Genomic DNA, 13,188 nt, shown 5'->3' on the forward strand with positions numbered 1-13,188 from the left:
AATGGCAATATTAAATATTAAAAAATTATTTAAAATTTTTTTTTTATATTATAATTAATTATTGAATAAAATTGATCGATATTGGTATATTCATTTTAATATTTGGTATGTTTACTAGTGACAGAAAAAAAAAATGACTGAGATAGAAACAAAAAAAATAAAAGAAAAAAAAAAAGGGGGAAGATGAGGGGTTTGATTAATAATCGTGAAGTGACTTTCAAAAAGCAAAAGCATGAAAAGAGAAGATATATATATATATAATAAGAATATTGAGGAAAATAAAAAGTAAAATAAAATAAATAAGATGAGGAGAGATCGAGGGGCGTCGAACCACCTGGGGCGAATAAGCATCAGAATTCTCGCATCTTTATATATTATTCTCCTAATTTTTTTTTTATTTATATATTATAATAATAATAATATCTCGATTGTTACATTTGGCACTTAATTAGTAAAATTTTACCTTACAAATTAATCAAAAAATGATTCATTTGCAAAAAAAGAAATAAATTAAAATTTAAAATAAATTTTTTATTTGATATATTTGTTAAATTACATTTAATAATTTATTTAATTTATTTTTGTGTACAATTGCATTAGTGCTTGCTTCCTGATGTAATTTACAAACACGATGATTGCCTTTTTTTTTGTTGGTATATTTCAAAGTAATTGCAGTTGGAGTAAAAAATAATGTTGATTAAACAAAGACACAAAGGTGCAAAAAATAAATGAAATGAGTAAATGAAACAAAAAGTCGAGGGGGCAGTTTGTACGTACATTAACGATCATAATCGTTGTTGCCACAAAAAAAAAAAAAAAAAAGGGCCAACCCCTCGTGTTATTTTTCCCCTCGTCGTTATGTATGTGCAACAGGTGGCGGCGTTATTCAAACACAAAGTGTATTTCAACACACAAATGTACACATATTAGCCTCGGGTACCACATCATCGTTAACACACATACACTGATACATAAACATACAATTGAAAAAAATAAAATAAATGTATATTTTTAAATAAAAAAATACCCTTCTTTATATATTGGCTTTAAACACTATCAACAAAACAAGTGGTGTATTAACAAAACAGGTGTATTTTTGCTACCCCAATTTTTAAATCACACACACTAATAAATAATAATTGAGTGTATACATTTTTTTTTTTTCCAAATCAATAAACACGTGGTAGTTTAAATATCGCATTAATTGTTTTAATAGAATTATTCAAATTTCTATAAATACAGGGGAAAATTTCAATAATTATTTCAACGAGTTTATGAATTTTTAAAAATTAATTAAAATGCTTCAATAAAAGCTTTCAAATTACTCCGAAAAAAATAATTATTTTTAATAAATAATAGAGCCTAGAATTTATTATAAAAAAAAAAAATTCATTTTATTTATTTATTCACTATGAAAGGACATAATAATATTCATTCTTAAATAAAAATTTTCCAATATAATTACTCCAAATTTTCTTTGAAAGAAAAAAAAATCTAGAACAAATTTATTAATGAATATTTAAATAAAAATTTATAAAAATTAATAAATAATTTATATTGTATATTAAAAATAAATAAAAAAAAAAATTTTTTAATTTTATAAAGAAAGAATAAATAAATTTTTAGTTCGTCCCTGATGGTAGTCTTGTGGACCGGTTCAAAAATACCTCGGATACTCGAAGAATGACGATGGTACAAGGGAACCAAAGATCGAGGGACGCAAGCAAGTAAAATAAAAATGTTAAGAATAAAATAAGATGAAATAAAATTTAAAAAAAAAAATTGTTGGAACGAAGTTTATGTGTGTATTGAGAATCCGGGACGAGTCAGAAGCAAAGACTCATGGAGTACTTGTGTTTGTGTAATAAATATATATAAATATATACTTATACATACATCTGTGTATGTGTATTTTATTGTTAATGTAGTAGTTTGGTAAACGTGTCTTTATTATACAAGAATTGAGAGAATAAAATCACTAGAAAAAAATAAAATCTCTCAAATCTATGGAGCTTTTTTTTTGCTTTTTTGTTAACATGTATTTTTTTCATTTTCTAACTCAATATTTTTTATTTATTTATTTATCTATTTATTTATTTATACATGGGTGAATTTAGTATACATGTATTTATATATTTATATTTATAAACACATGTAATTATTCGTCTGGTCGTTTAACCCTCATGGTGACAGTTGTGTCACACAAAAATAAAATTAATTATTTAAAAATATCCTTTAATTTATTTATTTATATTTTCATCAAGAAAAATAAATATAAATTTATTTCAACTATTTAAATATATTATCAAATGTCAAAATAGAATTAATATTTTTATTTATTTAAATAAATAAATATAAAAATCACGTTATAAAATTTTTTCTTTTTTTTCATTTTTAAATAATTCATTTTATTATCAATTCAATAAATATGCACTGATATATATATATGTATAAATTTCAAATAATATTACTGCTTTATATGTAAAAAAAAAAATTATATTAAATATAAATATATACGACCGTGTACACTGAGAATATAATATTGTTTAAAAAAATAAAAAAAAAAAAAGTGATAATAAAAAAGTTAAAAGAAATGTCTCCGACACTTTTAATCATGATCTTTTGAATATATAATATATTTTTTTTATGTTATTATATTGTTGTTGATGTATTATTATTATTCACATTTATAATAATTTTTTTTTTAAATGCTCACACCATTTGGCGCCTACGAGTTTGTGTCCAATAAAAGCGCGCAAAAGTGTCGTAAAAGTTTGTGTGATTTTGTCGCTTGCACAGTGTATTCACTAGTCTGGAATATATATCCAAACACTTGGCATGTTTTTTAATACGACCAAAACGTGAATAGCATGTTAAAAAAAAAACCCAAGATAAAAAAAAATAATAAAAATGTACGCATATAAAAAGAAGGAAGCTGTTGAACTTTTTTTTTTTAATTTTTTTGTCTCTTTTTCATTTGAATGATGTGTGATCTTGGTTTTATGCGTGTATTATTATTTTTTTTTTTATATATTTGGTATTATTATATTGTGCAAAATTGAAGAGACATTTAAAAAAAATAAATAAATAAAATAATAAAAAGGCGTTAAAAAGGCACGCTTATAAAATCGTACTTGTTTCTTTATTGGCATTGAGGCGGCAAATTATGTGTACATTCCATATGCGGAACCTGTTTTACGTTTTATTTTTATTTATCACAATATGTATGCAGTGTAATTGGGATGTTTCTACCAATCGACTAAAATAATTATATACCCTTTTTTTTGTCAAGTATTTTCGTCTCTTCCTTATAAACTTTTATATATTTAAATTTAAAAATTTTAACTCTCATTTTTGTATATAAATTTAAAATACATTAAATATAAAAAAAAGTTGTTGCACTTAATATACATATACACAAAATAATATTATTATAAATTATTTATTTATTATTATTATTATTTTTAAATAATAATATTTATTTGAAAATATTATTTGGGTTAATGTAATCCACAAAATTTTGTCGTGAATTTATGATAAATATGGTAACTGAAGTCGGGCGTCGACTTTTCAGTCTAAAATATTGTCGACAATTAATTTAACCAGATAAATTGTAGCGCTCTCATCTTCTTCATCTTCAAAAAAAATAATAAAAAAATTACAAGAAATAGCTGCTGAAAAAATAAATTTAAATTGAAGAAAAAAAAAAGGAGATTTAAATTAAAAAAGAAATACAGTTGTTGATGAGATATATGTATTATAATTTCATGTTTTTTTTTTTGATGGATTAGAGTGAATATTTGTGATGAAAGAGGGAACGAATTGAGGTGAAAAGTAAATTAATTGACACCCCGTTGAGGTGAATATAGTCAGTGGCTTGATGGGTCTGGTCGATTGATGATCGCCATATTAACTCGTTGCAATTGACGATGATTGCCGGCGGATGTTGTAGACATGTAGTTGCGAGTTAAATAAAGTGAATGAAACTTGAAAGACAGAATAAAAAAAATCAAATAAAATAATAATATAAGAGACGTTTTATAAATAAAAAAATTAAATAGAGAGAAAGAGTGGTCTCGCACCGCGGGCTGTCAACGGGCGACGATAATTGTTTGACTCCCTGGAGGGAAAACTTCAAACGATGAAAATTATTGCATGATAGTTATAACTAAACTGATATATTTATCCTTTCAAACTATTCCGACAAAAATTTTCACAAATCACAAGTTTATACTCTATGCAAAACGAAAAAAACCCAAGTGATCCAAAAAAAAAAAAAAAACACCTGTTGCTCCAAAAAGTAAACTTCAAAAATAAAATACATGAAAATCAATTGGAAAAATTGAAAATATTTATTTGCCACAATGATTATCACGTTTGTAAAAATATTTAAACAATAAAAAAAAAATTTTAATTAATAAATTTCAAGGATAAACATTATTCCCAATTTTTTTTAGAAAAAAAAAAAATTCTAAATTTCGAATTTATTGATGACTCTATTGCAGATATTTAAAAAAAAAAATTAATTTTAATTAGTAAATGAATATCAGTTAATTATTAAATATTTAATATTTATTTAATCTGAGTAAATATTTCTGAGAACTTATTAAACTGTCATACAAGAATAAAATAAGCAGATGATATTTTGATTTAAACCGGGCATCATCAGACATTGAATTACTTTTTTTTTTTTGTATATTAATTGAACGATATCAATGAACTCGTGAGTCAACAGTGGTCTCATTGAATTAACATGTGACTATATTTGCGTGTGTAAATATACACACACAGATAACATAATATCAATATGAATATATAAATATATTTCTTTCATGATTGTGTTGTACGTCAACTGATGCTTCGTAATTCCTTTTTTTTTTTTTTTCTCTTCCTGTTTTTATTATTATAATTATTATTTTGTTGTTATTTTAATTTAACTTGAGACTTAAATATCGAGTTTAACAATTCATCTTAAGCTCAATGATAACAACCAGACTGAAAAATTTATTTAATATATTCAATTTATATTTAATATTTATTTTTTAAATATTATTTTATGATAATTTACTTTTTAAAATAGCTATGGTAATTGTAGAATAATTGTTAAAATATTTATTAGATGATTTTTTTTGTTTATCATAAATTGGAGTAAATAAATTTGCTGTTGATTTAATAATAAAAATAGGAAAAATAATTGAATAATAATTTTGAAATTATATTAATAGGTATCATTTATGAAAAAAAATTGTTGTTTTTAAAATACACGTGTTGTTTTCTTTTAAAATTTATATACACATTATTTTTCATTAAATCATCGTTATTTTATTTTTTTAAATTTTTTTGACAACTATTATATACACAAACGAGGATGATGATTTGGGATAAAAAAACCGTCGTCATTTTGACAAATGAATATGCAACTTTATTGAAATAGAATACTAAAAATAACAATGATAATAATAAATAATAAAAAAAGGTAAAAGCTAGTTGAAAGAAAAAAAAAAAATACATTAATATGAAGGAGTTGAAAAAAAAGAGAATGATTATTATTTTTGTTGAGAATTTTTTTCAGTAGAAAAGGTAAGTCAGCCACCGAAATCCACGGCAATGCGTTGCGGCAATTTAATCCTGATTAATGCTCTCTGATGCTCGCGTTAATGCTAATGCCACAAACCACGCCTGAACGTTATTCACATTTATAAATAATATATGTATAATAATAATGATGGTAATACATGAAGAATATGGCAATATTGCCATCTAAAAACGTCGGACATGTATCAAAAGATTCAAAAAAATCAACAATAAATTCTCGACATTAAAATTCACCAATCTCATCTTCAAGAAATAAAAAAAAACCATCAAATAAACTATCCAATGAAAACAAATTAATAACCGTATTTTTATATATATGAATATAAATATTTTTTTTTTTATGTTGATATTATAAAAAGAGAAATTAACGTCACTTTTTTTAACATTTTTTTTCATTTCGATTTAAAATGTTTGGCTGTAATGTATCAAGTTTTCATTTTGTCATCAATTTATCATTCTTTTAGTCAAAAACATATGTTTCATAATGTACCACAAGTATTAAACAAAAATACATAAAATATAATAGAATAAAAAATAAATCAAGATTAAAAAAAATAAAAATGAATTTTTTCTTGAAACATATTGTTGAAAATTTGAATATATGTTTGAAGAAATATATTTGACAGTGACAACTTGACTTAGATGAATAAATAGAAAATAAAAAAAATAAAAATTTCTATTTTTCAAACAATAATAAACTAAAATTTTTAAAAAATCACTGATTTGTGTCCGTGGGGCAAGCATCTGTTCCTATAATTACTAAATTATCTTTGAGCCTAGCTGTAACCATCAAACTTCAAAAACAAGTTGTAAAATTTTGTTAATAATTTCATCAGGTACATAAGAAAGAAAATACTAATAAAACCAAAAAAATCATCACTTTGATGATACAAAAAAATAATAAAACCAAGAAAAATTTAGTTAAAAATAAATAAATCAACCTGTTGAAGAAATAAAATCAAGACAGGGGTTGAAAAAACAAAATTTATATATACAAGGGGAAAAAAAAATTTCCACAAAAGGTATTTGGAATGAGTTGAAGAATATATATAAGATAAAGAAGCAGTCATCGTTATATTTTTCTTGGTTGAAGAGGAGAAATAAGAGGAGGAAAAGAGGAGAGGTCCAGCGAGAGATACACACATACAAAAAAAATAAAATGAAGAACAAGAAGAATCACGATGGAGGCGGTGCATCGAGGGCAAAAGAGGTAAAAATTTTAAATGCACACTGAGAAAATAATATTATTATTATTATTTTAAACTTTAAAATAATAATAATAATAATATTAAAAATAATATATAAAATATAGAAATAAAAATCAGTGAAAGAATGACTGGATGATGCATGGTCATACCACGCTCGTGCTTGGCTACCTTCTTGCAAACTTCATCGTGAAATCCCTCCTTAAAACATTATTTTAATATAAATATATAGTTGTTGAATATTTCATTTTTATATTTGCCCTCCTCTTTATCTTACTGAGGTCAAGCTCTGAATCTATAGACATTAATGCATTTAGTTATGTATGAATTTTCGATCGATATTATTCGAAAAATGGAAAGATTAAGGCTTTAAATTGATAAATATAATGTTGAAATGAATTGTTTCAATTATTTTGGGTTATTTAGGTTGAGAGGATAATGTTTGTTGTATTTTAAATATTAGTAAACAATTGTTGTTGTATTTTAAATATATATAACTAAATTTGAGTATTTTTTTTTTAAGTAAATGAATAATTATTTAAAGATATTTCAAATACAACTAAAAAATTTTAATTATCATTTATAAATAATTTTTATTAAATTGTTTATAATTTAAAATTAATAATATTTAAATTTTAAATCTCACGGATGATTATCATGTATGTTTTTAATTTTAAAAATAAAAATTTAAAATGTATATTTGAGAAATGATAAATGTACAACATTGAGATGTGTAAAATAAAATAATCCCAATGTCAAAAATTATAAACATGAAAAAAATAATATTAAGAGAGTATTATTTTATCAACAATTTATCATGGAATTATTATTATTATTTTTTTTATTGAATATATTGGATGTTACATGAAAATCATGTTAAAGTAAATAATAAAAATAAATTTATAATATATTTTATTTATACTGTTGATATTATTTATTAAATAAATATTTATATATTTTTTTTTAGTGGAAAAAGAGCTTTTTTATTATACTATGTATATGGTAAAAATTAAAATTGTTATTTAACACAAAAGAAGAGTTTTGGTGTGCGGTTTGAAGAGCCAAGAGATTGAGTTACCAACAGATAATCGGATGCACGCCCAATTGCAAAATACAACATTGTATATAAATATATAAAATATAAAAATAAAAAAAGTAAAAGTTTAAGACTTTGGCTCCAACTTGTCTGGCTCAAATATCCTCAATCAAAAATTTACAAAAAAAAAAAAACATTAAATTAAGTAGAATAAATCAATATTTGTGGCGACAATTTTTTTATTTTTATGTCTTTTTACTTTTTCATTTTAAGGCCACAAGAATATATTGATTTTCAATATAAAATATGTTTTCACAAACGTGGTTAAATCACTTTGTCAAAGATAATTTGAAGAAAATAATAAAAATAATAATTCTTTATGATTATATATTATTAAGTCTTATTAAAAGTGACAGTGAAGCGTAACTTTCAAAAAATTATTTCTTTTCAACATAAAAACCTATTATAAACTAAAAAAAAAAAATATATATTTATTTTTTTATTTATTTAATAATATTTCTTCATTTCAACTAAAGTATTTATTTTTAATTTGATTGAAAATTGAAAAAAGAAAACACAATTATCTTTCTTAAAAAAAAATATGAAAAAATTTGAAAAATAAAAAAAAAATATTAACTTATTTTGAAAATTCATAAAAATAATAATAATAAAAAATATAAAATTGAATAATTATAAAATTTTAAATACCAGAGGCAAAAGAAAAATATAGTTAGTTTATTTGGACAACCTCAAGCGTTATGAGACTTATGTGAGATGAGTAGTATACCTAAGCGTCAACTACCACACCCGAATAACTTTTTGACTCAAGTAGCCTGATCAATGTGTCCAGTATGATCAAAATCAAGTGAATCTTATATTCTCTTTCAAGAATCAAAAACCAAAAAAAGGAACAAGAAGATAAAGAAAATAAAAAAAAAAACGAAATGATTATTATCCGAACAAAGAGATCCAAAGATAGAATATCCATCCACTTGAACCCAACACACACACACATTTTCTAGCTTTTTTTTTTTTTTATTTTATTTTCTAAATAAGTTTCTTTTTAGAGTGTCCGAAGCACAAAATGCCAGATACAACACATGGCCAACACACGCTTCCTTCTTTAAATATTTTCGGGGAAAGTTTTGCTATACAATAAATAATACAGCTTAAATATTTCATTACAGATTTGCCCTATGTTTGACATGAATTATCAACTAAATTTATTGTAAAAAAAATAATAAAATTATTTAACTATAGTTTAACTATAGTTGGTAAATAAAAAATTAAATGTTTTGTAACATAAATAAATGATATCACGTGTCCAATATGAAGTTACACCACTCTGAGTGCTGTTGAGCTTTTTTTTTTTATTATTTTTATTTTATTGTTCATTTATTATGTGAATGTATGATGGAATTTATCAATGAAACAGTGGGGTTGATGATTAATTGTAGCAGGTATCGTATTGCCATATAAAAAAAAATAATTTATTTGTGTGTATGGGTTTGTTGGCTACCTGCCACCCAGTGCATTATCACAACAAATTAAACATATAAATAATATATAATAATAATAGTGATGTTGGATGAGGGTTCTATTCACCCTGTTGGTAGATCCAACACTGATAAAATCAAAGGGTTCATGATAAAAAATTGCAGTAGCTTTTTTGTGATTGATATCATGATAAATAAAAAATATTTTATGTTATTAATTTTTTATTATCAATATATATTATTATTTCAATTTAATCTCATGGAGAATAAACTGCGAATAAATTGATTTTTTTGCTTTTTTTTTTTCAATGAATAATTGGTTAATTTTATTATTGTTTTTTTTTTTTGAATTTTTTTTCTTTAAAGAGTTATTTTTATATGGCTTTTTGTGTGTCGAGTGTTATATTTTTGGTTCATTCGGATGTGAAAAATAAAAAAATTAGATAAAAAAAAAATTAAGTCACAAAAATACTCGGTTAAACCATTTAGCCAAAAATATATCGCAAAAGAGAGTAAATAAATAATTGAAATGGAAAAAAAAAAAAAAAAAAAATTACGTGTTTATAAAAAGATGATGTTGATTTAAAAAAAAAAAAACAAAAAAAAAATTAAGTTAATAATAATAAGACAAAGAGTAAATTTAAACAAGATTTTAGCTTTGCCGTCGGGACATCATTTTGTAACATGGTTATTTTTTTTTGTAAAATTTTTTATTTTCTCATCATTTTATTATTATTAATGTTATTTTTTTTATTTATATATTTTATTTTTGATGATATTCACAGGCGCCAGAATGAATTTTCCATGAATAAATCTTGAGTTCGTTGATGCCACTGTATATTAACGTCGTCCAAGAGCAATAACTTTGGGTTATTTTATGTGACTAAAGTATTTTACTGAAAAGTTGATTCTAAGATATATAAACTACCAAACTATCCAACTGTGTTTCCTTTTTTTTTTTTCTACATTAAATTACCGTGACCTGTCATTTTAGAAGATTTTCGGATTAGGGAATTACCACTATATTCTTATGTATTTAAAACAAATAATCATTTTAATTTTCCGGCATGTTAGTTAATTTATGGGCATCAAAGTAAAACATAGTAGCACGCCCAAAAAATTTTTACATAATTAATTAAATAAATAAACAATGCAACAAAAAAAAAATTGTTAATTAACAATAAAAATTTGTGCGAAAAAAAAAAAAAAAGACAAAATATATTTAAAAAATATATTTTATATATTTTTATAAATAAATTGAAATGTAATTTGTTTAGTTGTGTAATTCAACCTGTATAGATCAATACTATCTATGTATATTTATGGATCATATATTTTTGTTGTCATATCATTATATAAAATTGATATAACATTTAAAAAATTCAAGCTTTAGTATTTGTTGGATAGCTATCAAGTATTTCAATTAAATAAAAATTGTCATTGTATAAAAATAATAAAATAGTATTTTTGAATTAAAAATCAAAAAAACTTACGGATGGGGTGGAGGTGGTGGTGGTGGTGCATGAAAAGCAGCAGCAACAGCGGCCGCATGATGTTCCCATGCTACGGCTGCGGCTTGATGTGATGGAGGCGGTCCATGATGCTGATGAAAGGCCGATGGGGGCGGACCATGATGTGGATGATGAGGGTGAAAGGCAGTATGAAATGCCGAGTGGGGATGATGTGGTGGTGGTGGTGGCGGTAATAATGAAAATGCCTCTTGATGATAAGCCACTTCTTTTTCCGGCATTTTTTAAATATTTGTAAACAACACTTGACAAAATTTTATTATAAACAAAATAAAAAAAATAAACAAGTTAATTAATCACTGTTAAATCCTTAATTGTCTATTAAACGACAACACTTTTACACTTAACTCATGTCCATAAAACATCATCCCTTAAAATAAAACAGAGTCCATGTGTTAAATTAAAGATAACATAGAAAAAAAAAAATCAAATTAAATTATATAAATTAGAGCTAACACGTCAATACACTTCACAAATAAAATCCACATATGAATCCAATTTAAATCCCTTGTTAAATCACTTGATAAATCACAAAAAAAAAAGTTAATAACACACACAAAAAAACATAAATATTTGTTGATTAATTTAATTGAATTTTTTTTATATGAATGTCTTAATTTTTTTTTTTTTTTGGTGGTGATTTGTTTCGTTTTTTTTTACTCCGATTTGTTGACCAATACCGCCAATAGTTATGGTGTTTATCCTCTGGCGGGTATGGCTGTACTGAGACGTTAGTTTCATCGAAAAACGGGGGGTTAGGACAAGAAGGCGTGCGTTTCCCTTCCCAGTTATTTTTTGTCTCCCTCTTGCTCCTGCTGTTATATTCAACGACCCCTGGAGATGATGCTGGTACAACGACAAAGACACCTATATAATCATCTCAATACGGAAAATTTTATGTTGAAAAAGAAAAAACAAGAAAATGAAATGGAAATATAAAATTTACTTTTATATATAAATGAATTGAATAAAGACAGATTTTTGTACAAAAAAAAATCGAGCTTTTTGTATGATCAAGTGGGAGAGAATAATATGGAGGGGAAATTGTGGCAGAGAAGTGGTAAAAATATGTGGTTATTATACATGAGTGCGAGTGAGTGACGAAAGATCCAATTGAAGTGAGATAAAATGAGATAAACGCGTGTCAGACCGACAACTCAACTAGCACCCACCCGGGGTTTTATATATATTCTTCAAACGCGCTTTTCCTTTTTTTTTTTTTCCTTTAACTCAATAATTTCTTGATTATTGATTTTTCATGACTCATGATTTTCCTTTTTTTTTTTCTAATTTATTATTTTTTTAAAAATTTCTATTTAATTTAAAAATGAAAAATAATTTTTTTTCTTCACATTTTTATAATTACTTGTTATTATTTTTGGGAATTTTTAAATTTAAAAAATTTTTCAAAAAAATAGAAAAGCGGTAAATTCAGTTCATATTGAAGATTAGGGTTTTTTTGAAGATTTTTTTTTTTTTGAAATTTGGTTGTATTGCAGGTGATTGTTGAGGCTAAAGAGCGGAAATAATATTGGGGGTGTTAAAGATTCACGATGAATGGAAAAAAGGGAACATCCGGTGCGGTCGCATGCGGGGATGTGTTGAACATTTAAAAAAAGAAAAAAAAAAACTTGTAAATCTCTAGTTGACATATATTTTTAGGTTTTCCAATTATCATTTACTGTCTTTCCTCCTCTTTTTTTCATTTATTTACTTTTTGTCTTTTTCTCTTCATCATCATCGCCTACTGTGTACCAATCAACAGTAACACAAAACTTTCTTAGCTTATTAAGTAAGACAAGCTTTTTCCTATGTCAGTAAACTCCTCCTGTTTTTCGCGGTTACACACGTTATATACAGACTCAAGTATCAAACACGTGTGACCATCATCGGTCCACTTGTTAAGTCTCAACTTTTATCCTCCTCAGGCACACGTTATTTCTATTTAAACGGAAACTATTGGGTTACCGGGTCGACAATATAATAATAATGAAAAAAAAAAAACAAAATATCTTAACGAACTTTATTTTTTGTTCTTTTTTAAATATAAAAATGTAAAAAAACAGTTAAACACATGTTTGAGTCGTGCAATAAACATGTTCGCAACATTTAAACTAATAAATTTAAATTAAAAATTTATAAAAATATTATTTATTTCAAATTAAAATATAAATAATAATTCGTTTATACAACCGTGCGAAAAAATTTGTAGCTAACACATTCTAAAAATTAAGATTACGATTGCGTTTGTGTGTATATATATTTTAAATTAAAAAAAAAAAAAAACAGGTAGAAAAAATAGAAATAAAAATCTTTGATTTAAAAAT

General features: G+C 24.2%; 1 protein-coding gene across 1 annotated transcript in view; it reads right to left on the bottom strand.

Annotated features, from left to right (window-relative positions):
* The window catches only part of LOC122855790 (transcriptional activator cubitus interruptus), a 43,986-nt gene extending 32,400 nt beyond the window's left edge, over window positions 1-11,586 (bottom strand). Inside the window, exon 1 of the mRNA XM_044157417.1 lies at window positions 10,826-11,586. Within this exon, the coding sequence (XP_044013352.1) occupies window positions 10,826-11,082 (257 nt within the window). The 5' untranslated portion in view covers window positions 11,083-11,586. The remainder of the gene's footprint in view (window positions 1-10,825) is intronic.
* Between the last annotated feature and the right edge of the window lie 1,602 nt (window positions 11,587-13,188).

This window comes from Aphidius gifuensis, linkage group LG4, assembly GCF_014905175.1.
Source record: "Aphidius gifuensis isolate YNYX2018 linkage group LG4, ASM1490517v1, whole genome shotgun sequence".
NCBI lineage: Eukaryota > Metazoa > Arthropoda > Insecta > Hymenoptera > Braconidae > Aphidius > Aphidius gifuensis.